Genomic DNA, 26509 nt, shown 5'->3' with positions numbered 1-26509 from the left:
TTTTACAATTCTCTTTTGGTTAGGACTTAAAAATATGATACAAATTTCTATTGTTTAGGATTTTTTTTTTATAAAAAAGGAAAACAACTATCAAATATTCTTTTACAGTTTTTAGGATTTTAGAAAAGGGAATTAATATTACATATTCTTTTACAATTAAATTTTAGGATTTAGGAAAATAAAATTTCTATCAGTTAATTATTTCCAGTTAATATTAACTATTTTCTAAAAGTTGCAATTTTCAAAATTAGTTTATTTTCAATATCACTAATATTTTTACAATTTTTCTTGTTAATTATATCATTATTAGCAAATGCATATTTAATTAACATATTATACTTAATTATTATAATGGTATATTTAAAATTGTGATATGTGTTAAACTATCTCATAATTAAAAATAAATATACTAAGATAATAAAATCAGTTTTTGTTAAAGATTAATTATATAGTAATTTTCCATTTTTAAAAAAATATTTTTTTTGTTTTAAAAAAAAATATATATATAATAAACTATACAATTTTATATATCATAATAAAAAAATTATACAATTTTAAACACATGTCATAATCTTAAATATAAAATTGTCATGTGTCGCGATCATGGTAATTATTAACTTTGAAGAACAAACCTTTATATAATAAGATGTATAGTTGGTTAGTTGGTTTGGTTAGTTAGAACCGGTTTGTACCGGATGGTTTACTTTTGTATATAAACTCTTTGTACATTGTCATCTATCTTATTAAAACTCAAATACAAAATCAGAGTGTTTCGAGACTTATATAGGAGGATTAAAAAAATTTGGAGTGTTTGGAAACTTGAATAGTAGTCTTAATGAAATTTGTTTGGATACATGAATAGTAGTATCTATTAATTGTGTTTCCATATTTCATTTATTTTAACAATTTAATTAATTATAATACCTTAGTAATAATTTATATCATTAATTATATTACCATAATAATAATATTGCATATTTTTATTTATTAGTTAATCAATATTAACTTTGTGCCAATTATAAAATCAAAAATGTTAAATAATTAGGTTTTACATATGATTAAATGTTTGGTCTAGTTTATTTTACTAGAATATTTTTATTTTAGTTTCAATCGGTGGAAAATTACGTACCCAAAAACATAGTTCAAAGATATGTTTTTGTGAATAAAATAATTAAATCAAAATAATTAAAATGTGCTACATTTATTGCCACTTAATTTTCACTCCATATAATTATTTTACTTGATAAAAAAACTCTTTTTATTTAACTTAATTTAGCCAAACACATAGAAAGAGTTTTTTTATTATTAATTTATAACATCAATTATACATATACATTATCTGTCCATTTAGGTACTTGTTGTTCCTTTCGGATATCGTTTTTTTTTTAAACCAAGTCCCGCTTGAATAATATAAACTTATATGTGGATTATGAGTTTAGTCATTCTGGATCTGGATGAATTCAGTTCTGATGTATAGGAACCTAAAAATATCTAAATAACCAATGTATCTAAAAAATGTTCGGATATTTGTAACAAAAATAACCATATAACCTGATTCGATCCAGATTTTTTGAATATCGTTAGTTATATTATGATACATCTAAAATATATAACACTAATTATGAAAAATAAATATCGATGTATAAAAAACTCTTTCTATTTCACTTAAGTAAAATTGCCAAAAATACCATTTCATAGTACCATTTTTCATGTTTACACTAATCACTTTTACCAACACTTTTAATGAATGGTTTAGATTTGAAGGTTTAGGATTTAGGGTTTAGATTTCAATTTTTATGGTTTAGGGTATATAGTTTAAGGTTTAGAGTTGAGGATTTAGGGTTTATAGTTGAGGTTTTAGGGTTTATAGTTGAGGTTTTAGGGTTTAGGGTGTTGAATTTAGGGTATAGAGTTTAGGATTTAGGGTTTAGAGTTGAGGATTTAGGGTTTAGAGTTGAGGATTTAGAGTTTAGGGTTTAGAGTTGGGGGTTTAGGATTTAGAGTTTGGGGTTAAAATTTTGAAAAACATATAAAATCAAAGATATAAGAGTTTTTAACCTTTTAATGAATAAGATATTTTTGAAAATATGTCTTTAGTGGTGGTAAAGATGAATAATGGTACCATCAAAGTAGTATTTTTGAAAATTTCCCCATTTTATTTAGCCAAACACATAATTTTTTTATTAATTTATAAAATCAGTTAGACATAACACATTATTTGTCCACTTAGGTACATGTTGTTCCTTTCGGATATTGTTTTTTTTTTGTTTTGAAATCAAGTCCCGCTTGAATATTATAAAGAGAAATTGCCAAAAATACCATTTTCATAGTACCACTTTTCATGTTTAGACTAATCACTTTTACCATCACTTTTAATGAATGATTTAGATTTGAAGGTTTATGACTTAGGGTTTAGATTTGATATTTTAGGGTTTAGAGTATATAAAAACAATGATATAAGAGTCTTTAACCTTTTAATAAATAAGGTATTTTTGAAAATGTGTATTTAGTAGTGGTAATTCAAAGTGGTATTTTTGAAAATTCCCCTAAATTATGAATTATATTTTTCTTGTTATTTGTTTTGAATCCACTAAGACTTTTATTTTATCTTATATATTTTCTTTTTCATCTATTGGTTTTAGTTAATAAGAAAAATAAATAATTGCTTCATAGTAAAAATATTTTTAAAATTGAGGTAGATTGTATTAAAACATCTATTAAATGAACTACACCATCCAAAGTGATTAGAATATTTTGTTAACAATATTATTATTCAGTTTCAGCGTATAAATGGTAACTTTTTATTTATTCTATTACCTTCTTAATTTTTTTCATTGGTTTTACTGAGTAATCTATTATTTTTTATTTTTAAAAATTACCATAATTTTATTTTGGAACAAAAATATATGTTAGAATATAATATAAGTATCATGTTGAAAATATATAATTTGATATAATCTTGGAACAAGTTACATTCATTTATTACTTATGGCAGAAGAGGTGGAGGACAACGATGATTTTTGTTACTTTCTCCGGGTAACGCCAATGTTTGGGGATTTGTATGGCTATGTTGCCTTGGATATGTCTTCCAGTGTTTTACGCTCACTGCTTCCCATATAAGGATGAGCTTGGCCTCTTCCAACCCAAGAAAAAAATTGTGGAAGAACCATTATACTGAAAATAAGATTACTGATTTCTGAATACGGAATGAGGAGATGGTTCTCATAGCATGAAAGCATACCTTTTATAATCGAAATTTCGTTGCGTTCAATGAGTTAAGATCGCATTCAAGAGAGATCATGGGTTATGGATTTAAGGACTTGAAGAGCTTATCTGTAACTAGTATCTCTGCAGATTGATAAGGAAGAAGGTGAAACAACGCTCATCGAATTCAGGTTACGCCTTGATGGAGTACACGGTTTCAATCCTAATAGCATAACCAGTTAATACGCGTTTAGAGATCGACATACTGAGCTCAGGATGAGCCAATTGTGAAAAGATACGGACTGAAACGAAATGAGGTCCATATGTCGACCAAAATAAAAGAAACAATGATTTTCTAAGAGGCGAGACATGTGTTGAGACTGGAGCCTTCGACTTGATGACGTACGATGACGTCTCCTCACATGAAAAAAGTAAAAATATTATATATTATAGATTTATGTACAATTCATATTTCTATACAATACTATTAATATAAATAAATTCAATATATAAATATATATTGTTTATAAAAATATTTTAGAATAATACGACACATATCAATTTTGCATCACGCAAATTCGATTGTGTTGTTATTAAAAATGTTATTAAATTATTTTTAATTTTATATCACGAGCACATTATATCATGTATTAAGCCTAACAGTCCCTCTAAAACATCTTTAGTTTATATTAAAATATATTTTTAGTTTATATTAAAATATCTCTTAGTTTATATTAAAATATTTTTTTTGTCCAAAGGCCGAATATATTTTAGATCCAAATGTACAACTTCAACTTAAGAAGCTTAATATTGAAAAATTAAATTTTCACAGATATTAAAAAATTAGAAAACCGTATTTAAATATTTAAAATAAAATACATATTTGTTGGATGACGTGGTGAGGGTCTGTTTTAAAACTTATTATTTATTTATAAGTGCAATTTGACATATATTTCAGATTTTTTATTTAAAAGTGGCATTTGACTTTATATATATACATAATTCATAGTGGTCTCTTTATATATTAAAATATACCGAGTAAACTATCCTCATTCGAATCTAATTTATTATATTACTGTCACATTAGTTATATCCCCTGTTCAAAAACGCGTTAGGCGTTAGTCGGACGGTCGGCATGGGCCTAACGAGTTATTGAATACGCGGAGATTACTCGGGGTATACGCGGAGATTAGTTTTATGCTCATATATGTATATATATTAGTTATGCAGAGAAAATGCAATATAAATCGATAGCTCATGTGGTAACTTGTAGTTCCATAGCTTTAATAACCCGGGCTCGAATCGTGTGCACAGCGTGTTTTGTTCATTTTTTCCTATTTTCTTTAATGAAGGGTAAGTTTGTAATTTCTTCTGTCTTCTTCTCCTTTGACCTACCAGTTTCTTGGTCAGAAATGGCAGCCCCCATTTTTCTTTTAAGATCTTTCACTCTTTTCTCCATTTTTGTATTCGTTTTGCTTAATAATTCATAGATTTAGGATAGAAATAACTCGTTTTCCATTTACGAGTTGAAAATTGGCACCGCGTTTCACCATTAAACTCTGCGTCGAAAACTCGGCTTCCCGCCTAGGTCTTCCGATTTGCTCCATATCGCCGCGGTCATGCTCCGACCACCGCCTACTCGTCCGATTAAGTGTCTACGCGTCCGCGTTTTTGAACAGGGGTTATATCTCATTTATTTAGTTATTATAAGTGCGATTTGACTCATTCATATTTGTTTTGTTTTAGTAACTTATAATCATAAGTGGGGTGGTGAATAACCTGCAGGGTCCCACACCATAACCACTACCAGTTGAAAAATGGAGAATGTTCATACATGGTAGTGTTATGATACTAGAGCTTGTAACCTAATTGGCCAATCACAGCTGCAGTAGTAGTACCATCAGATTAAGAATATGCTTACCTGAGTTTCCTTCGAAGAATGTTTTAACGGATTCCCATGACTATGTAGAAGTTCATTTGGTTCTAATAGTTTAATTAAAGGTTTATTAATATTTCTAGTCTAAAAGTCTGAATTTTAAATCTTTTTAAATATAGAGTTATGCAAACTACCGGAGAAAAAACTTACAAACAATTACAATATTTCACGAGAAATACCATCAAACGTGATGATTCAAATGATGATATACAGAATTATCAATTGTAGAATCATCTACAATATTATGATATCTAATGACATATTAGGAAACATGTTGAAATTCTCATAATTTATGGTATCATACTTGTCTAATGTAAAAAGAAAACTCATTCGCTATGAAATGCTAAGGCCGAGGGAGGAGAAGAAAGACTGGTTCGATGTGGTGTGGTTTAAGGGAGCCATCCCTAAACTCAGTTTCACTATGTGGATTGCAAACTATGATCGATTGCCTACTAGGTCCAGATTGGCGGGGTGGGGAATGCCAATCTCTCCCCTATGCCCATTCTGTTCCTCACATGATGAAACCAGGGAGCATCTACTTCTCTCATGCCAATACAGCAAAGATGTTTGGCGGGAAGTGCTTCTACGTTGTCAATCCCCTACAGCAGTGATCACCAACTGGGCGGAGCTGTTGTCTTGGATCAGAAACTCCCCTTCTTGAAAGCTCATTCTCCTAAGGAAGCTTGCAACGCAGACGGTCATCTACCACCTTTGGAAACAAAGGAACAACCTTGTTCACAACTAGGTTTCTATCCCGGCAGCTACTGTTTTCCGAGGCATAGATACTGTGTTAAAGAACATCATTTCTGCGAGAAGAATGAGAAGAAAATTTAGCTACCTTATGTGCTTGTGGTTACGAGAAGGAGCTTTCAAAGTTTGTAAAATGATCCATCTTGTTTTTTATTTCGTTTTTGCCAAGATGGCTCGGACTTAAGATCTTACTTTGTAAAATCTTCTATTCATTATATGATATTTACAGTTTAGCAAAAAAAAAAAAAACTCATTCGCTATGAAATGAATAGTATACTCTAAGATCATTTCGTCCAATATTTACGATGAACCCTTATCGTTTAGTTCCTTACCAAATAAGAAATGGCACTAGCTATAAATGATATAATAATATCATTAATTTGGTTGTGGAAATCATCAATGATCCGTTGGTTTGACCAATTATTTATTAATATTTCTACACCAGAAAGTTTTACTAATTATATAGAATATTAGAGAAAAATTTACAAGAAATCTTTTAGTATGGCGCATAGAAGTACGGAGCCGTCTAACAGCACGTGCAAGTGGAGCGGTCGAATAAGATCCGAATTAAAAGATAAAAGAAAAATTAAGAATTTTTGGAAATACATATATAAATTATGATATAAAATTTAAAAATTAAAGATAGTACTAAATTTAGAACTGATAATTTCAGGAAAAATATCAAAAATATATAAATAAAACTATACATTTTTAAAACTACTATACTACATCATTAAATATACCATTAATATTTTTTGAACAGGATCCTTAAATAATTCGAGGACCCTGCGTCACTAATGAATCTCATAAGACGGCTCAAGGTGATGCAGTCAAACGTAAATCCTCATACACTATATAGAATTACGGAGTATAATATCATCTATGTAATGTTTCCCATAGTTTGTAATTGCATAATTAATCAATGTAAAAACCATCATTTGGATAAATGACTAAAAACAACATCATTCATTGTGTAAATCTATCTTATTAATACATGAACATTGTTTTGAAACTAATATTGTTTCACCATGTGATTTTCCAAAATTATTTTATCATTATTTCTAAGACTTTCATTAAGGAAAATATATACAGAAGATTAATTTATCTTCTAAATAATATTTTTAATTTAGATATTTTATAACATATTCTTATAAATTTTCTATATTTTTAGATAATAACTAAATTTGTATTAATATTAAAATATTAAAATTTTGAATTAAGTTTAAAATTTTAAAATAAAAATTCTATAAAATTTATAGGAAGTTTCTAGTATTTGAACTATCATCAACTGTCACGATGGATTAGTAAACTATATGATGCAGTTATACAAAAAGTAAAAGGATCAACATATCTTAAATGTTTATATGTATAACTATATATTATCTAAAAATAACTAAAATCATCAAACTAAAATATTGTTAAAAATAATATCCTTTTTCGCATTGAAAATCTAGTTAAGCTTAAAACATAGGCATTATCTGTGTAAACAAACAACCTAGGAAAGACAGGTCTTTGTATATTATTTACATGTGTTTTAGTAGGCCATTGTGCAATTCAAAGTCGTCTAAAATATATTTTATGTTATCATCTCCTTTGATGTGGCGCATCAAGTGCTTGCTGTGCTAATCTTACAGGACTGGATTATCTAGAAGTAGCGTTTTTTCTTTCATCAACTACACTGATAGTTCCGCATATAATAAATGGCAAAAACGATTATTTTATGTCAACTATGTGCTAGACTATCCGCCTTTATATTGAGACAGCATTTTTGTTTAACATATGATATGATATAAAACGTTCCAATTATCATTGCTACCATCATATGATATCTATTTTTAAAGGTGTCTTTTAACTATCTAAAACACACAAATTTCCCAAACATACCTAAGATGTTTTCATAACCAAAAAACACACGGAAAAAAAACTAAAATATGTTTTATTAAGGAGATAAAATACTATATATATACTAGATATTTTGTCTGCACTTGTGGGCTTAATAATTTTACAAAATTGTAGATATATATTATCAATTCAAAAACCATTAGATTTTTATGTTTTTAAAACATTCATTAATAAATTAAATATTAAATTTTATATAATATAAATTTTTTGTATTGATAAATATATTTTATTACGTAAAATATTAATATAGGCATAAAACTATATACAGAGATTTATATTTATTTTTAAATTATAATGATTTAAATTATTTTGGATAAAATTTATTGAATCTTTTTAGATAATGACAATTATAAATTAATGAAATGCGTTTTAAATTTATGGGTAATTATATATTATGTGAAATATATACTAAATAGAATCAGTTTAATATTACTAGACTAAATATATTATAAAAATATATAATATTTTAATTATGATATTACATTATATTTTTATTATTATTCTCAAGATAATGGTAGATTATTAGCTAAATCACTCAAATTGTTTATTTAAATTAATAATTGATTATAAAATATGACCAAGCCTAAAATTATGGGAAACATGACATTTTATAATTAATTAAATATAAATTTTCATATAAATATACTTTATTTTAATAAAATACCATTTGTTACGTAAAATAAACTTGAACACACTCATATATACTTAAAACAACATATATAGATTTATATTTATTTTTAAAATATTATAATGTAAAATATTTTTGGATAAAATAATATAGTATTTTTAGATAATCATTATTGAGAAATTAATGAAATTCGTTTTAAATTTATGGGTCATTATATATTGTGTGATATATATATATATATATATATATATATAATATACTCATATATACAAAATATTTTAATTAATAAAGTAAATATTTTAACTATGATATTATCATTCAAATCTATGCTATTATTTGCGAAATGATTTTTCGCAACGGAGCTCTCACGTTAAAAGTTAGAGCGGTTAAAGTCAATGATACCCTTAATAAATTTTTATATAAAAAAAAGAATTTATATTAATCATATTATTATTTTTAAATAAGATAAGTCTTATATATTGTGTTGTTCTCTTAATATAATTATTTATATTATAAAAGTTAAAAATAAGATATAAAACGGTTTATCTATATCTATACTATTATTTACGAATTTATATTAATAATACTAATTCTTTTTAAATAAGATAATTCATATATATTGTGTTATTATCTTAAAATAATCGTTTCTATTATTAAAGTAAAAAAATTAAGATATACAAAATTTTAAAATTAAATATTAATCAAAACTAAAACATTTGTATACAAATATTTATTATATAATTAATAACTAATTTATATTAATAATATTAATTATTTTTAAATAAGATAGTTCATATATGTTGTGTTGTTATCTTAAAATAATGGTTTATATTATCAAATTAAAAAAGTCAAGAAAAAGATTATAAGTAAATATTTATCAAACAAAAACATTTGTAAGAAAATAGTTTCCAATATATTTCTAATATGTTAGTGTTTTCAAAATTTTAATTTTAATACAATAATAAGCATATACATTTTAATGATAAATGTTTTCATATATAAATAATTAAACTTATTTAAAATATTTGAAAATATGAATAATAAATTTTTGTTGTTATCTTAAAATAATACTTTCTATTATAATTTTTTAAAAATAAGATATAAAATAGTTTATCTATATCTATAAAATTATTTGATTATTTATTATATACTTAAACCGAATTTAATATTAATAATATAAATAATAAATTTTCAGGATGGTTTTTGAATTAGAAAAAACTAATAAAATATTCGGAAGAAAATTATGCTCGCATACGTGGGAAATACAAGTAGTTTTTAGTTATTCTCAAAACAATGATACTAAATCAGTAAAATTATTTATTAACATTAATAATTAACCATAAAATATTATTAAACTTAAAATTATGGAGAGAGTTACAAATTTGCAAATTTGCTCATAAATAATAGTATAGACAAATATTTTATTTTCGAAAAAATATTCCAAAATTCTTTTCAAAATGTTTTTGATATTTATTCTTTTCTGAAAAAAGTCCTATTTTATCTACTAAATTTTAAGTTCGAGATTTTAATCTCCCAACCTTTATCCCCTCTAAAACTCTAAGTTTATATTAGGGAATCCTAAGATAAAATATCTTTTTTTGCGCTATCCTAACGTATTTTTCTTCCTAAAATTTTGCAGACTTATTTTAAATTTATTCGTGTTCATCTGAGTATCCAGTCATTTGCTGTTCTTTTTTCAAAAGTTTCAAATAAAACTGATAAAAATCAATGGATATATATATATTTCATCTAAAGGATTTTATATTGACTCAACAACCAATACAAGGGAATGGTTCCATTTTAAAGTCTCATCGATGGTTAACATTCAAACTAAAAACACAAAGACTAACCCAATGGAGAGCCAAAAACCGTTACCAACTTACACGATACACAAATGGTCCATCAGAGGCTAAGTCTTTCACAGACAGAGATCATGGAGAGCCAGAGTGGGTGATCAGTCGCAATACACGACTGCACCATGTCCTTGTAACGACCCGACCGTCCACGTCTAATGGACCATCCACATCCGTTCTCTCGGTCCGTGGGTTCCATCCCATTCGACGGTTTGTCCGTTAATTTTTTCAAAAACTCGTAATCATTGTTTACTGACCCTGCAATCACCATGTGATTTTTTCCCGTATTTTGGTTTCATTCGCACGGTATCGCAAATCACTTCCCGGTAGATCACCCATCCTTTCACTATTCTAGCGCAAGCACGCTTAACTCTGGAGTTCTAAACGGATATGTGACAGAAAAGGTAAGTCAACTTTGGTGATCTAGGTAGTCAAATCAATTCTCTTAAACCTTTATATATATCACAACTCAGGATGTTACAATTCACCCCTTCTCAAAGAACGCAACGTCTTTGTTGCACCCCACGACAGGTCTCAAGATGCCTCTCGGGTCAGAACCGAGACGACTAACCAGCTCTGATACCACTTGTAACACCCTGACCGCCCATGACTAATGAGCCATCCACGCCCGCTCTCTCGGTCCGTTAATTTTTCCAAATGCTCGAAATCATTATTTACTGACCACGCAATCACCACATGACCTTTTCTCGTGTTTTGGCCTCACTCGCACGGTATTTCGAATCACCTTCCGATAGGTCACCCATATTTTCACTACTCCAGCCCAAACACGCTTAACTCTGGAGTTCTAAGACGGAAAAGGTAAATCAACTTTGATGACATAGGTAGTCGAATCAATCTCTTAAGCTTTTCCATATATCACAACTCGGGATGTTATAGTCCTTTTCAATGACACATTCTGCTACGGAAGATTAGTTTTTATTGACTGACATTCTTGGTGCCCATTTTTAAACTGCCAATGATCCATACCATTTAGTAAAGTTCTCAATTCCCTGGACTGAAAACTGAAACCAGACCAATTTGTAGACGTTGGATTGCTCCAAGAAGATCATTGAATACGCCCATAAGATGATCTTGTTTACCTTTTGACCTATCGTACTCTCAGCCGTAGGGGTGAGCATTTTTACCCGATATCTGAACCTGTATCCGAACCCGATCCAAAAAATCCAAATTAATCGAAATCTGAATCGAAATAGTAAAATACCCGGACAGGTATTGATTTAGGAGAGACTAGATATCCGAACCCGAATGGATATCCAAAGATAACCGAATATATGTATACTTATCCTTGTATTTCTAGCTTACATCTCTCATTTTATTTAAAATAGTTATATTTATGTTACACATACTTTAATATCATATAATATACATATAGTTCGGAGAAAATGATTTGATACTCAATTAAAATGAATATTAAGCTTTTTTGTTTCATGAATTAACAAAGTTACATCTAAAATTTAAAAACAATAGCTAAATTAATATCTATTTATTTTTGAATGTTATCTCTTATCTGTTATTCATTCAATCTATTAAAAATAAAAATCATATAAAAGGAAATCTATATTTTTAAATATAAAAAATTTAAAAATGAAAAAATTAATTTTTTCTTCGAAATGTAAATATTCGAATCAGATCCAAAATAAAACCCGAACTAAAAATATCCAAATCCAATCTGAAATATAAAAATATCTGAATGGATTCTACATACCGAAATACCCAAAAAATCTGATATACCCGATCCGAATCTGAACGGATAAACCGCCTACGAGATAGTTGTTATCTTTTTTCCTCCATCAATTTTAGAAATTAAATTTATCTTATTAAAACAGAAACATTGTAATGGACCTAACTATTATTTTGTAAGATTTTAAATTAAATGCACACTCTCTTATATAGGTATATGATATCCACATGAATTCATTAATAGACCAAGATTCTTTCTTTTATTTTGTTGGTTTAGGAAATAAATGGTCCAACACTAATTAAAAGATTTGAAATATATTCATGTTCATAATCATACGATTAGCAACTCCATCTTTTCTTTATTTAACTTAGTGCATAGTTGCATATGATTATTGTTTATAAAATAATAAAAATAACAAACTAAGTACTTTTTGTTTATATATCAGACACATAATATATTAGACATCACAATATAATAAAATTCACCCAGCAATTATGTAATAATTGTTTTCTAAATAATTAACTTTATAATGTAAAAAAAAAACAAAAAAAAAGTTTTCATAACAATAAAAAAATATATCTCATGCTTCCAAAAAATGAAAATCCGCCCGACCGGGCGGATGATGATCTAGTTTATATTTTAAAGTTGCAACATTTCTTGACGAATGATACTTTCTGACGTGTAGTCCATCTCGAGAGTTAAAAGGTCCAAGAAGAATAACATTTATATCCTTCTTTTATTTCTGGTAGACGAAGGATAACATTTCTTTTTTGCTTTTTGATGTTACTCGTGATTTAAACTTTTGTGCCACATAACAAGTTACGAACACTGGACGAAAATGTAATAGATGACAACAAAAGGAAACTAAACTATAACATTTTATGGTAGTCTACCTTTATTTGTCAACTTATGGTAGTCTACCTATCATCGGTACAATAAATATTTTCACTTTGGGACATTTTTCTCATCTTTTATTACACCCCAAGACACATTATTATACTGACACACTTTCCATAACACATTATTATACTGACACACCCCAAGACACATTATTACACCCCAAGACACATTATTATACTTTGTATTGAATGTTTTTAAAATTATAAATTACTGCAACTATTAAACATCTCACAAAATATTTTTTCTTATCAGTGATTTTAAATGTTTGTTATAAGAAAATACAACTGCTCAAAAATAGAAAAAATGTTTGTTTAAACTAATAAACTTATTTATGTGTTTGCACCAATTTAATTATATATGTAGCAATTACTGAATTTTTAATTATTCAATATATTTTTATTATTTCATAATATGTAAAAAACATATAATACGTAAAATAGTTTATATGTAATATTCATCCCGCTTAAGGAATAAGATCTTATTAATTAATATTTTTCAAAAAATTTCAAGAAATCGATATATCAAAGATTTATTTAGAAACTATTGAAATCACCTAACGAGAACATTGGATTGTACAATGAGTTTGATTTCCTAAGCCTAACCCTTTTTCATCGTCACAACACCGAGAAAGAATAATTTGGAACGGTTGATTTTGATAATCTAAAATATTAACCTTCTTTTAGTTCATCCCATTGTTTTCTTTAAATGGGCTTAGAATAATTTTTAATTATTAACTAAATGGATCACTTACATAGTATAATGTGTTTTGGTTTATAAATTGTTGCATACCCAAAATAAATATTACCATCATCACTTTCGTTTAAAATTTTATTACAATAAAAATATATGGTTGGTAAAATCTGAATCCATAAAAACGAACCAAATCCAATATGAAAAGTAGTACTCAACTTTAACCAAAAGTGGTTAGATATCAAGACGGGTTAAATTTTTTGGTATTTAGATAACCTGAACCAAATCCGATCCGAATCGAAATATTTCAGATGTCCAAGTATATTTGAACCAAAATTATATACTTAAACATATTAATTATTATGTTGAAGTATATATAAGAATATACAAAATATATAAGATTTTTTATGATTTCCAAAATACTTGGAAATATATACAAATAAAGTCATTGTTAGAATAGCTAAACTATACTTAAAATACAAAAAATACTTAAAATATCTAATGCTTTTATATCTAAATATTTAAATTAAACCAATTTTTATGTTAAGTTTAAGTATTTTGGCATACATTATTCAAATTTATATGTTACATATTATTTTTATTATAGATTTTGAGAAACTAAAATTATATATGAACTTTATTTTTTTAATGTAAATGGATTATCAGAACCCAAACCGAATCCGGAAAAATCCGAACCCAACCAAACCAAAGCTAAAAAATCAAATTGAACTAACCAAACTAAACCAAATGTTATTAGAATACCCCGTCTTTAATTAACCCATGTCGTGCAAGGCGCGGATTATCATCTAGTCTTTTATTACACCCAAGACACATTATACTGACACACTTTCCATAACTCTCTTTTTCTCGTTAGATCTCAAACATAAAAAAAGTTAACTAGATTCTTTTTTGGCGGGATTAGCCCTCAACCATTGATCTTCTTAAAATTTCAACGGCTGAGATTAAATCAAGCAGATATGGAAAAGACACATATCTACCTTTTAGCCACAACCATTCGATCGACATCCCTCTCTCCTAATTTCAACGGCTCAGATTTTGTTCCATATTTAACATTATTATATTTCTTCTTTGCACCAAGTCGTCGAATTTAGTCTGTGTTCATGTAAATATGTTAAGAATATCTTAAGTTCTTCAAGCTTTTCTTTAGTCTTGAGGATCTTATGGATTTGATGGGCTTAACAATCTTAGTCCGTAAGATACATATATTTCGATCCAACATATTTCTAATAAAAATTTCTCTTGGTTTTAATGTATGGTGTTATATGATAATAACAAATTATCTGTAATTATTTATTGTAGTCAGTCGTTAGATATGATTCACTTTCGGATTGAGGGATATGGTTTTAAATTATTTTCATTACAAAATTTAGTCATAGTTTGTTTCTGCAAAGGGTTTAAAATGGCAAGAATGCGTGCTTCTTGTTTATAGTTTCTGAATACTAGTTTTCTGGATCTATCTCTCGTTCAATATCACAAAAGGAAAAAAAATTAAAACATTACCTATACATTACCTATACATCATATATATATCTTAATTTCCTGAATTATAGAGATGAATGACAAATCAATACCACTATTTTTCTGTGAACAATATTAACAATTGGCAACATATTTGCTTTAATCGTTTACTTTAAAGTATGATTCGCATGACTTACAGCGCAATGGCTCGTCAACAAGCCACCGTGCTTCACGCGTTGTATATTGGCAAGTCAATGAACCAACCGTGATCTACACGTTGCATGTCTGGTATTCCAATAACATTAACTTCACACGTTCATACGTTTCTCCATTAAGAATTGTGAGGCCCCTCCTTAAAGAGAGCCTACCTAGAGAGGAAACCACCCAAACGTTAGAGTATCTAAATTAATGGGACATATTTTCTGCAATATATTTTTTATTGGTATGGATAAATAAATAAATTTTGTGGATTTTTTTGTTAAAATATTACTTATTATATATTTTTAGTTAGAATAAGATTTGGTGGACTTTTCAACAATATTTATAAATTTTTAGAAAATTTAATATATATACTAGATTTTGACCCGCCCTTAAAAGGGCGGGTATATTTTTTGTTTAAAATTTAATTTTGATATTTGTTTTTTCTTTCTGATTATATTTGTATTTTTTGTAATCATATTTGTGTATAAATTTTAATCAAAATATATTTTATTAAATAATAGCAATTTAAAAATTAATCCGGTATATACACAGTAAAGGCTGGGTTGCGGATCGAACCCGCTCCGCCGACCCGCCAACCCGCGGATTTTCAGTTTGTTTTTGTTAAAAAAATATGACCCGCACAACCCGCAAACAAATAATTTTGTACCCGCATCCGCTCCGCTTAATTTTTGTTGTTATCTGCGGGTTATATACATATTTTTAAAATCATTATTTAATTTAATTATTATAAAAGTATATTTATAATAAAAAAATTTATACATGATTTAAATTTTAAACTATTATTTTTAAATTTCTGTATTTTAAAATAGTTGGACCAATAATAATTAGTTAGTGAAATGGTCCAACAACTTTTTTAAGTAGATTTTTTGGTAATGATTTCTTTTTCATAGTATAGATATAGTTTGTTTACATATATATTTGAAAGAAAATGAATCAATTTTCAAAATTTTGTTAGATTGTTTGTGTAGATATTTGAAGAATTAATTTTAAAAAATTAATATTTGAAATTTTATTTATGTAGTTTTATAATATACTTTCAGTATCAGCGCCGGGTATACTATTTTAAACTAAATAAAATGTTTTAACTAAATTTAGTTTTTTTTGTATAATAATTTCGGTAACATATGTTTTCAAATAAAAACACGTACATAAACCGTCTGCAGTATTACTGGATGTTGAGATATAATCTAAATTATAAAAAGCTAAGAATTTCCATATTATATAGTATTATGCTTGATATAAAATGTATTATACAGTTTTGTAACAACTACAATATCAATACATCGATAATATTGTAAAAGCTATTAGTGTTTCTTTTTGTCGTTCATATTAATATTAATATTTAAATCCTAAATAGGCCAGCATATACATATATACAAACTAAAATACAATCTAAAGTCCAGTAAAAGGAAAATATAAGCAGCATCAACTAAAACTACACACATGTATTCCATTTCTTCTCTTTCTGCGTGAGAATGACGACACTTTATTGTCTTTGATGAATCTTGATTTCCCAGAAAAGGATGTCAAACAAACGCTGACAGCCTGAGATCACTACGATGAAATGTGTGTATGCATGTATGGTAATAGTGTAGTTTGGAGGCATTTAATTTTGACCTTTAGGTAAAAAAAATATGGGTAATAGATTTTGAAATAGTGTGGCGATAAAATAAATGTAAAGATAATAAATGATGAAATGCATAAATATAGGAACTAATCGTTGGATGGCTTAGCATATTTATAATATAGAGTGTAAAACCAAAAAAAGAAAACTTCAAAACAACTTTTATTGGTAGATTTATCAAAACTCCTTCCTTTTTAATAAAGTAGATTGAACATTGAAAATTTGATAGAATCTAGTAAAAACCCAAAAACTCGCTATTAACCCGCGATTTAATAATTGATCTGATAAAAACACAAATTTTTGATTAAATTTCTGATATAGGTTTTAATATTACATAAAATTGTGATTCCTTAAACTTTTATGGAATTTTTATTATGTCATCCAAATAAAAATATAAAAAACTTATTGATATGACATTATTTGTTTATTTTCATGATTATTACCTAGTCAATCTCTTCTTCTCGTTGAAATTATACTTGTTTCACTAGCAATGGAAAATACAGACTATGCTTCTAACTAATAATTACTTGCTTCCAAATCAGAATCGACTAAAAATATATACATGCCCAATCTTCATGGGTCCAAAACAACTTGTATAAGTCGACTTTTCAAGACTGCTTCTCTTTTAATAGTATAGATATAAGTAAGTTTCTATTTTAAACGAAGTTAAAACCCTAATTAAAAATTAGAAACAAAACAGTTTTGCTTTCGTTCCTATTTGTTCCTTTGCGTCGTCTTGCAGGCTTGCAGCACTTTTATTTAACCTTAAGTGATAACTGGACTAGGGTTTAGGGTCGATGTTATCTGAAGAATACATCGAAACCCAACCATGCATTACAAAAAAAAAAATCGATTGTTTTTAAAGAGTAATATACAAGAGAGGTCGAGCCCATGGCCAAAATAGCAACTTTTTTATCATAGAAATTAAAGTAAATACGACAGCTGAACACCCCTCACCACGTATGAATTACGACATATGAATTGTACAAGTGTTAGTTTTGTATTGTGAACGTACGTGTATAGCGGCTACAATCATATGGAAGGTGACGTCATATTTATGACATCATACCTTGATAATCGTGAGATGATACGTACACATCAACACGCATTACACGTTATTATATAGTATATCATCTCTGTGACTTAGCTCCCATATCTAGTTCTCGAACTTAGCAAAGATCGTTTCATTTCATACCAATTATGTCAGCTTCTCTAACATCAAATCCCTTATTGTCGATTTCGCATCCTCCGTTAGTCATATCTAGCTCTCGAACTTAGCAAAGATCATTTCATTTCATACCCAATTATGGCAGCTCCTTTAGCATCAAATCCATTGGTGTCCGATTTCGCATCCTCCGTTAATCATATCCCTTCAACGTACGTCCGACCCATCTCTGACCGACCAAAATTGTCGCAGGTCGAGACTTCCAGCGATACTATTCCTCTGATCGATCTTCGAGATCTCCATGGACCCAATCGAGTCGAGATTATCCGTCAAATAGCTTATGCATGTTCCACTTATGGCTTCTTCCAGGTAACTCCGGTCTAGTGTCTCAGCTTCAAATTTACTCGAATTAATATGTTGCTCTGCTTTATCGCGAAACACTATGCTACGCTTCGGCGGGGCAAAAAAACCGAACCCGAAGAACCAAACCGAATCCAATCCAAAAATATAGTACCAAATTCAAACTAAAATTAATTAAATATCCCAATAGGTTCAAATTTTTGATATTTAAAGAACCAAAACTGAATCCGATCCGAACCAAAATATTTTGGATACCCGAACGTATCCGAAATAGATTAATATATATATATATATATATATATATATATATATATATTTAACTATTTTTAGACTGAATGTATATTAAAAACATCTAAAATATATATAATACTTTTAAATTATCCAAAATACTTGAAAAAATATATAAATAGTCAAAAGTACATGTCTAAATAAGTTAAAGTATATTCAAAACACCAAAAATACATAAAATATGTATTGATTTTCTATCCAAATATCCAAATCAAACCAATTAATATGTTAAGTTTTGGTACTTTGACACAAGCTATTGAGATTTATATAAATATATTATTTTGTTTATAAATTTTGAGAAGTTTAAAGTATATAGTGAATTTTAAAATTTTGAAAATAATTTAAACTGGTTATTCGGATCCTAATCGAATCCGTAAGGATCCGACAGAACGCGAACCGAAATTTAAAAATACCCGAATGGGACTGAAATCTTTGATCCCAAAAATCCGAAATTCGAATAGATCCGAACCGAAACCTGAACGAATATCCGAACGCCCACTCCTATGCTACGCTGTTCTTTTTTTTTTGGGTCAAAATTTACTTCTTAAGCCACGTGTAGAGGCGTGGGGTTGATTACATAAGGTTTTAGGGCGTGAATTAAGAGTTATTTTTGGGTTCACTCCCTAGGGTGAACCTTTAGGTTCACCAACCAATAGCATTGTGTTATTTTAGATTTAATATTTTTTATAAAAGGAAATAAAGTAAATGCAAGTTATATTATGTTTTTTAAATATAGAAAAATAGTAATTGATAAAAATTAAAAGAGACGCTGGTTGAGTTACTCATCCACCTGATGATTCGGCTAGACCCTGGTCACCGATTTAAATTAGGAAACGAAAATTAATGATTCTTCTATTTTACATTACTTAAATTCAACTAGAAAAAAAGAAAAAAATTCAACTAGAAATTGATCTACGTGGTCGCACAGATTTTAATTTTTAGTGTTTTTTATGAATTATCTAATGATATTTTAAATACATAGATTATTTCGATATTTTCATATTTCTACGAAGATATCTGGATCAGGAAACATCTGATTCGAACCATGTCTAAAAATTTATATAGTTGAATGGAGTTTAATTTTAAAATCCCCAAAAATGATATCCAAAAAAATAATTCTTACACGAATGGATATTTGGATTTCCATGTTTAACTGATTATATAAAAAAATAAAAAATTATTTGTTAACCGGTTTGAAATTTTGTTAAAGATAAAACAATTTCATGTAATTTTTTAAAATTATTATAGTTAACACGTAAAATAAATAATATCCAATTATTATAGTAAATATAGTTAATGAAATAGTTAGGAAAATTGAAAAATGTGAAAAACACTTAAAAATAGGTAAGTTAGGTTTTATACTTTGTAATAATTACTGTTAAATTAATTAGAAAAATCAATAAATGAAATTATTAAAATTAGTTAAAAAAATGAAAATCTGTAAAAAATCACTTACAAATAGACAAATATTATTTTGTACTTTTTTTTAATAGAATAATTTTATTAATGTTTTCCACTAAGCAATTTAACCCAACAAACTGGTATATTTGTCACATTAAACTCTTCATCTGGGAATATTCTTTGCCTCCATTTTAACAAATGGAACATTTAACTCCATAAACATAGTAATTAACTATGATGTCATAATTGTCAACCCTGATACCTAATAAATGGTTTCGTTTTCGATTAATTAAAACAGTGTCGTTTTGAAATAACATGTGATATATTTTAAAGCAAACAATAAATTCCCAGATCAAATTAGAAAATGAGGTTATATCGTTGTTGGTAGAGAGAGACAACTAGGTCTGGGTATTTTGGGTATCGGTTCAAATATTTCATGTATCAGGTAGTTCGAATAAGGGGTTATAGGATCCATTTATTATCTGACCTATTTTCAGTTCGGTTCGGATAGCTTCAGATTCTGTTTGGTTCAGATAGTAAAATTAGGAACCGGAAAATATCCAAAAATTGGTTCTGTTTTGGTTTTGGGTTCTGGTTTTTATAATTCGGATAAAATATCGGTTATTTAAGGTAAAATATCAAAAATTGAGATTATTAAGATTAAAAATTCAGATATTTTAAATTATTTTGGATATTTTGGATAAAATCCAGATAGTTATGGATACTTTCAGGTAGTTCTGGTAATTTATAATATTTTAGTTATTTTCAAATATTTTTTTGATATTTTTTTGATATTTTTCAATCATATATTTAGTTATATTACATATAATTAATATTTTATATGGTTAGGTATCTGTTCGGTTCTCGGTTCAATTATTTCATATATACAAATATAGGAAACATTAAGGTATTTGAGGGTTTGGTCTGGTTCCGATTTTGAGTATTTCGATTCGGCCGGTTTATTTGCCGAGGCCTAGAGACAACATAGGTTATCTGATTTTTGAAGATAACTTTTTGACCATCTTTGTTATCTAACGAGTTAGTGCTCTCACAACATCTTTTAAGTACAAAATATCTTCTTTCTTAAATGTTTTCAGATGATCAAAAAATAAAATTCCTATTTCTTTCCCTTGATGGTATCTTTCACCTCCAACAACGCTAGGTGTTGTGATTCACATACCAACAAAAATTGCATGATTCATATCCTTGAAACCAACTTTACGACTGTAGAACGTGCATCAATCTGCCCAAGATTGGATAACCCTTGCTAGCTCCTTTTTATCTTGTATTAATTCATTGAAAAGCTTGCAATTTGAACCATCTTTATAGAAAAAGAGTGTTCACATTCCCAAAAGTGGCTCTCTCATATCAATCCAACACGAAAAATACATGTTATTCTCTTAGAAATCGATGGAGTTTGTCGCCAGAGTTAGAGAACGACATCGACATACCATAATTTTCCAAATCTATTTAGATTTTTTGATTTTTCATCTATCTTAAAATATACTGCATATGTTATCAAGATGGCACCATTTTCTTGATAACGGAGGTTAAAAATTCTGATACTGGAATTAACAATTCCGTTAAAGGTTAATTGTTCTGTGTACTACAATAACTAGTGTGATTTGCAGAATCCATTTTCTCGTTACTCGTTACTCCCAAATCAAAATTGCTCACAACTGCCTCACAAATTTGTGAGGGAATATATTGCCTCAAAATTTTGGTTAGGAGTATCACTCCTCGCAAATTTGCGAGTGTTGCAGATGTCAACTAGAAACTTTTTAAGTAAATGGTTACTGAGAAAGCTACCGCAAGTCCCTATCAAATTTGTGAGGGATTTGCCTGGGATGAGTTATCTTAATCGATTCAAAAATACGCTAGAAAATACGCTAGACTCATGGAAATTCGCAAGTAAATTAAAATTGCAATGGATAAATTGCAAAGGGTTTATGAAAAACGGTTATAGAACTCAGATCATATCAATCAAATCAATGTATCAATTTTTGTTGCAAAGATAATCTACATCTACATCCTAAAATTTCAAATCTCTTTGCAAATTTAACCAGTTAAGATAAGCATTAAGATAATGTTTGATAAGTTAGTTAAATCTATAAACTAAATCTCTATTCAGATAAGTATTTATCTCATTAAAGATTAGTTCAGGTAATCAATAACACTCTTGTATTTATCAATTATTCTTGAAATCTATATTCAGGTTGCAAATCCAAATCTAACATTAACAATCAAGATGAAGAATATAATATAACCCTAACAATTCAATCTACAATTCATCAACTTTTGAAGAACCTTGAATCGTATTGGGATTGTGAAAGTCCATGTCCAACTCTGTTTATCCGATTAGTACGATATTGTCCACTTTGGACCTTAATGGCAAGCCCGCATGGATTTACTTTTGGTTTCCATCCCAAAAGGCCTCATATTAATTAGAGTTGGACATCTCTTTATATATTAGACTTTCCTTTGTCTATCCGATGTGGGAATTTGTTTGATATCTCACATTCTCCCCCTCAAACTAAGAACCACAACTCATCTCTTGTGTGTTTCCTAACATCACATCACATGTTTCATGATCTTCTGACGTTTCTGCAAACAGACTTTTTTTTTTCTTCTTCTACCCATTCTTACTTAAAGGGTATTTTGGTCTTTTTGCATCTCTTCGTCAAACCGCTCTGATACCAATTATTGGGATTGTGAAAGCCCATGTCCAACTCTGTTTATCCGATTATTAGTACGATATTGTCCACTTTGAACCTTAATGGCAAGCCCGCATGAATTTACTTTTGGTTTCTACTCCAAAAGGCCTCATATTAATTAGAGTTGTACATCTCTTTATATATTAGACTTTCCTTTGTCTAATATCTGATGTGGGATTTTGTTCGATATCTCACAAATCTAACAAGTAGTTTCCTAAGACATGATAGCATAAACACAAATCATATTCTGAATAAATTGCAATAATAATAAATCAAAAAGAGATAAAAAAGTTTAAAATATTTTCTCTAAAGGATTTATCTGAATTGTCTCTCCAAAGCTCTCTGATATAAAATAAGCTTAAGTTAAACAATGATTTTATAATAGATGATATAGGGTAGAAACACGTACAGGACTCCTTTGCAAATACTACATACTTTTAAGTCAAAGTTGTGATTCTTGAAACTTCATTAAAACACTTGTTGATTTGCTGAATAACATAGGTGTGACCGACACCATTTATGGGTTTTGATCGACACCACCAACAACTATATGCTCTGACTTCAGCTTTTCAGCTCCAATTATCTTCATGCTCCAATTTTTTTTCTGAATCTCCAAAATCGTCCAAAATGTACTTGAACCTACAAAGACTCTAAAATGACTTGAAACATATAATAATGACTCTAAAATAAGACTTATATCATGTTCAAAGAACTATAAAAACTATGATATAGAAACTCCCCCATACTTATCTCTAACTTGCCCTCAATCAAAACAGAAGACACACTATAAAATAGGTCTGTAAACATAGAAACTCACATATCATTTAGGACCATCACTTTTACCATTACATGTTGCAAGCCACACTAATTAGTACCAAACCGTTTCAGCCTACAACTCATACTAGATATCCAAACTCACCACCAAAGACCTTTAAGAGCTTAAGGTGCAGTCTAATCCAGGGAGTATTGATCACAAGACACATGGACTCTTATCCATTCAGGCTTCTGATCACACAAACAATCTTACTCTTGTTCCTTTCCTCTCTCTTTTCTCATTTTTCTCATTCAATTTCTCTTTTTCTTTCTCGTTCTTCTTTACATTACAAAGGTGTAGGTAAATAATGAGGTTACATGAAATTTTTGGTACCTACTCGCTACCAGCTCTCTGTGATTTTCCATTCGAAGTAAAATAATGGGGTATGGAGAAAATTTCTTACCCTTTACTCCACAGGAACCATCTCAAACTTTTCTCTGATTTTTTAAGATTGAAAGGATGAGATAGGAGAACCATACTCACACAGAATTGTCTTTTCAGACATGAACGAGAAATCCGATTCAGTTTATACCAAGTCTCTATACAAAAGATTTAAGTAGATTAATGTTGGAGGCCAGTTTTGGATCCTTCAACACTCTCACAAGATCAATTCACTTTGGTTTTTCCATGTTATACAGTCTGCAATCAATAAATCAAAGAATGGTACCAGGTAAATATTTAGATGGTTAATTCCAAGAAAAGATCTTTGTTTCCAACTGACTCAGTTTTGACTAAGTAAAACGACATAACTGACACATATACTTATGACATGGTTCTCCAACTAGATATGCCCACGACCAAAAAAATCCTCTCATCGGAGGAAATTTCGGTTTATAGATTGAAGTTACAAAAACATAAGATATATATAGAAGTGTATATTGACAAAAAAAAAAAGAATATCCCACGTCTAAAACCTATAGCTGACGGAGTAACAGGCTTATGTCCGATGAGGATGAATAATACAATATTATGACTAATATAAAAGTGATCATATACCGTTTGACGTCTTATCGGGTCAAACGAGATTCAAGGCATATCAACACTTTCCAACCATTACAGAAGATATTAACACACAACCAAAATAAAACCGAAGGACAGAAATCTGTTATAAAAGTTTATTTTGTTTTGTTACTTCAGTTCAAATCTTACATATTATGTATTACACTACGATTACACTGCCTCATTTTTTTCTTGTTTTTGGTATGTTGAAGATAAAGAATCATGGAGTACCGGAGTCAACCGTTGATAAAATGCTAGCCGTAGCAAGAGAGTTTTTCCATCAACCGGAGAGCGAAAGGATGAAATATTACTCGGCAGATTCAACAAAGACGACGAGGGTCTCTACCAGTTTCAATGTCAGCGCTGACAAAATCTTGAACTGGAGAGACTACCTTCGACTCCATTGCTTTCCTGTCAAGGATTTTATTGACGAGTGGCCTGAAAATCCTGTCTCTTTCAAAGAGATCACAGCCGAATACGCCACAAGCGTTAGAGCGTTGGTTTTGAGACTTCTTGAGGCAATATCTGAGAGCTTAGGACTTGAAAGGGACCATATAAGCAATAGATTAGGCACACACGCTCAGCACATGGCCTTTAACTACTATCCTCCGTGTCCTGAGCCTGAGCTAACTTACGGACTTCCTGGCCATAAAGATCCAACGGCTATCACTGTCCTTCTTCAGGACCAAGTCTCTGGTTTGCAAGTCTTTAAGGACGATAAGTGGGTAGCTGTTTATCCTATCCCCAACACTTTCACTGTCAATATCGGTGACCAAGTGCAGGTTAGATCAATCTATATTCCTCTGTTTCCTCACTCTCCTGTGCTAAATTGTGTTGTTTGAACTCTTCCTTCAAGGTCATTAGCAATGAAAAATACAAGAGTGTGCTTCACAGAGCTGTCGTGAACACCGATAAGGAGCGGTTATCAATTCCAACATTCTATTTTCCATCTACAGATGCAGTGATTGGTCCAGCACAAGAGCTGATCAATGGACAAGCCTCTCCTGCTGTTTACAAAAGCTTTCCGTTTGTTGAGTATTGGGACAAGTTTTGGGACAGATCTCTCGCTACTGCGAGCTGTCTCGACGCTTTCAAAGCTTCAACAACCTAAAGAGTGCTACTGGTCCTTTTGGTATTGTACGTCAATCCAAAACCCCTCTCTAAGCGAATTATGTAATAAGGATGGTTCAAGATCAGTTTTGTTTCTAATGAATAATATATAGCAATTCTGCTTGAATAATGAAACAAACTTCCACCACTAGTATGGGTTTTCAAACTATGCTAGATAGTTTCCTGCTTCATAAGCATAAGCAGAAATAATAACTTCAATCATTTATTTAATAACTAGTTAATTTCTATTTATTATTTTTGATTTTCAGTTCATTAATTTTTAAGAAAACTATAAACTATTTTTTTGTTCACCCTGAATGCATTTAAAGTTAGTTTAACTTAATATAAATAATAATTTTATACAATTTGTATGTATTTAAATTTTTTTTTTTAAATTTAGGCTTGTTGGTTTTGTTTTGTTTAAAAACATCTAACTCATGATAATTATTTAGTAGCCTAATGAATCGACCTAAATTAAATTACTATACTGCAAATAAATTTTAAATAGGCTGAGTAATTAGAAAATGGATTAGTCTTATTCTTACATTGAATAACAAATTTAAATATTTAAATATCTACAAAAATTGATTGGTTATTACTAATGTCTTAGTTTTGTATTTTAAGATTATCTAAATATAAGTATAAATATTTACAATTTTTTATATTTTGTATAATAATTTTACAAGATTACGATTTTTAAAAATATTTTCAGAATATAAATACCTTTAATGAGTTTTCCATGTTAAAATAATTTTAATATTATGAATG

At 28.8% G+C, this 26509-nt stretch overlaps 2 protein-coding genes across 2 annotated transcripts; both read left to right on the top strand.

Annotated features, from left to right (window-relative positions):
* Positions 1 to 5480: 5480 nt before the first annotated feature.
* LOC130509895 (uncharacterized) lies at positions 5481 to 5801 on the top strand. The gene has a single exon (XM_057006203.1). The coding sequence runs from the start codon at positions 5481 to 5483 to the stop codon at positions 5799 to 5801; it is 321 nt and encodes a 106-aa protein (XP_056862183.1).
* Positions 5802 to 18047: 12246 nt separating this feature from the next.
* On the top strand, positions 18048 to 25889 carry LOC108847926 (protein DMR6-LIKE OXYGENASE 1). Its single transcript, XM_018621301.2, has 3 exons — positions 18048 to 18424; positions 24844 to 25413; positions 25488 to 25889. The coding sequence occupies exons 1-3, from the start codon at positions 18197 to 18199 to the stop codon at positions 25740 to 25742; spliced, it is 1053 nt and encodes a 350-aa protein (XP_018476803.1). The 5' UTR covers positions 18048 to 18196; the 3' UTR covers positions 25743 to 25889.
* Positions 25890 to 26509: the final 620 nt, after the last annotated feature.

The sequence above is a fragment of the Raphanus sativus genome, chromosome 3, assembly GCF_000801105.2.
Source record: "Raphanus sativus cultivar WK10039 chromosome 3, ASM80110v3, whole genome shotgun sequence".
Lineage (NCBI taxonomy): Eukaryota > Viridiplantae > Streptophyta > Magnoliopsida > Brassicales > Brassicaceae > Raphanus > Raphanus sativus.
Note: the sequence above shows the minus strand (reverse complement) of the source record. Positions and strands in the feature narration are given on the sequence as shown.

Coding starts and splice junctions, on each gene's coding strand:
- LOC130509895 (XM_057006203.1), top strand. CDS start 5,481: ATGCTAAGGCCGAGGGAGGAGAAGAAAGACTGGTTCGATGTGGTGTGG.
- LOC108847926 (XM_018621301.2), top strand. CDS start 18,197: ATGGCAGCTCCTTTAGCATCAAATCCATTGGTGTCCGATTTCGCATCC. Junction 18,425..24,843: donor CCACTTATGGCTTCTTCCAG/GTAACTCCGGTC, acceptor GGTATGTTGAAG/ATAAAGAATCATGGAGTACC. Junction 25,414..25,487: donor ATATCGGTGACCAAGTGCAG/GTTAGATCAATC, acceptor TCTTCCTTCAAG/GTCATTAGCAATGAAAAATA.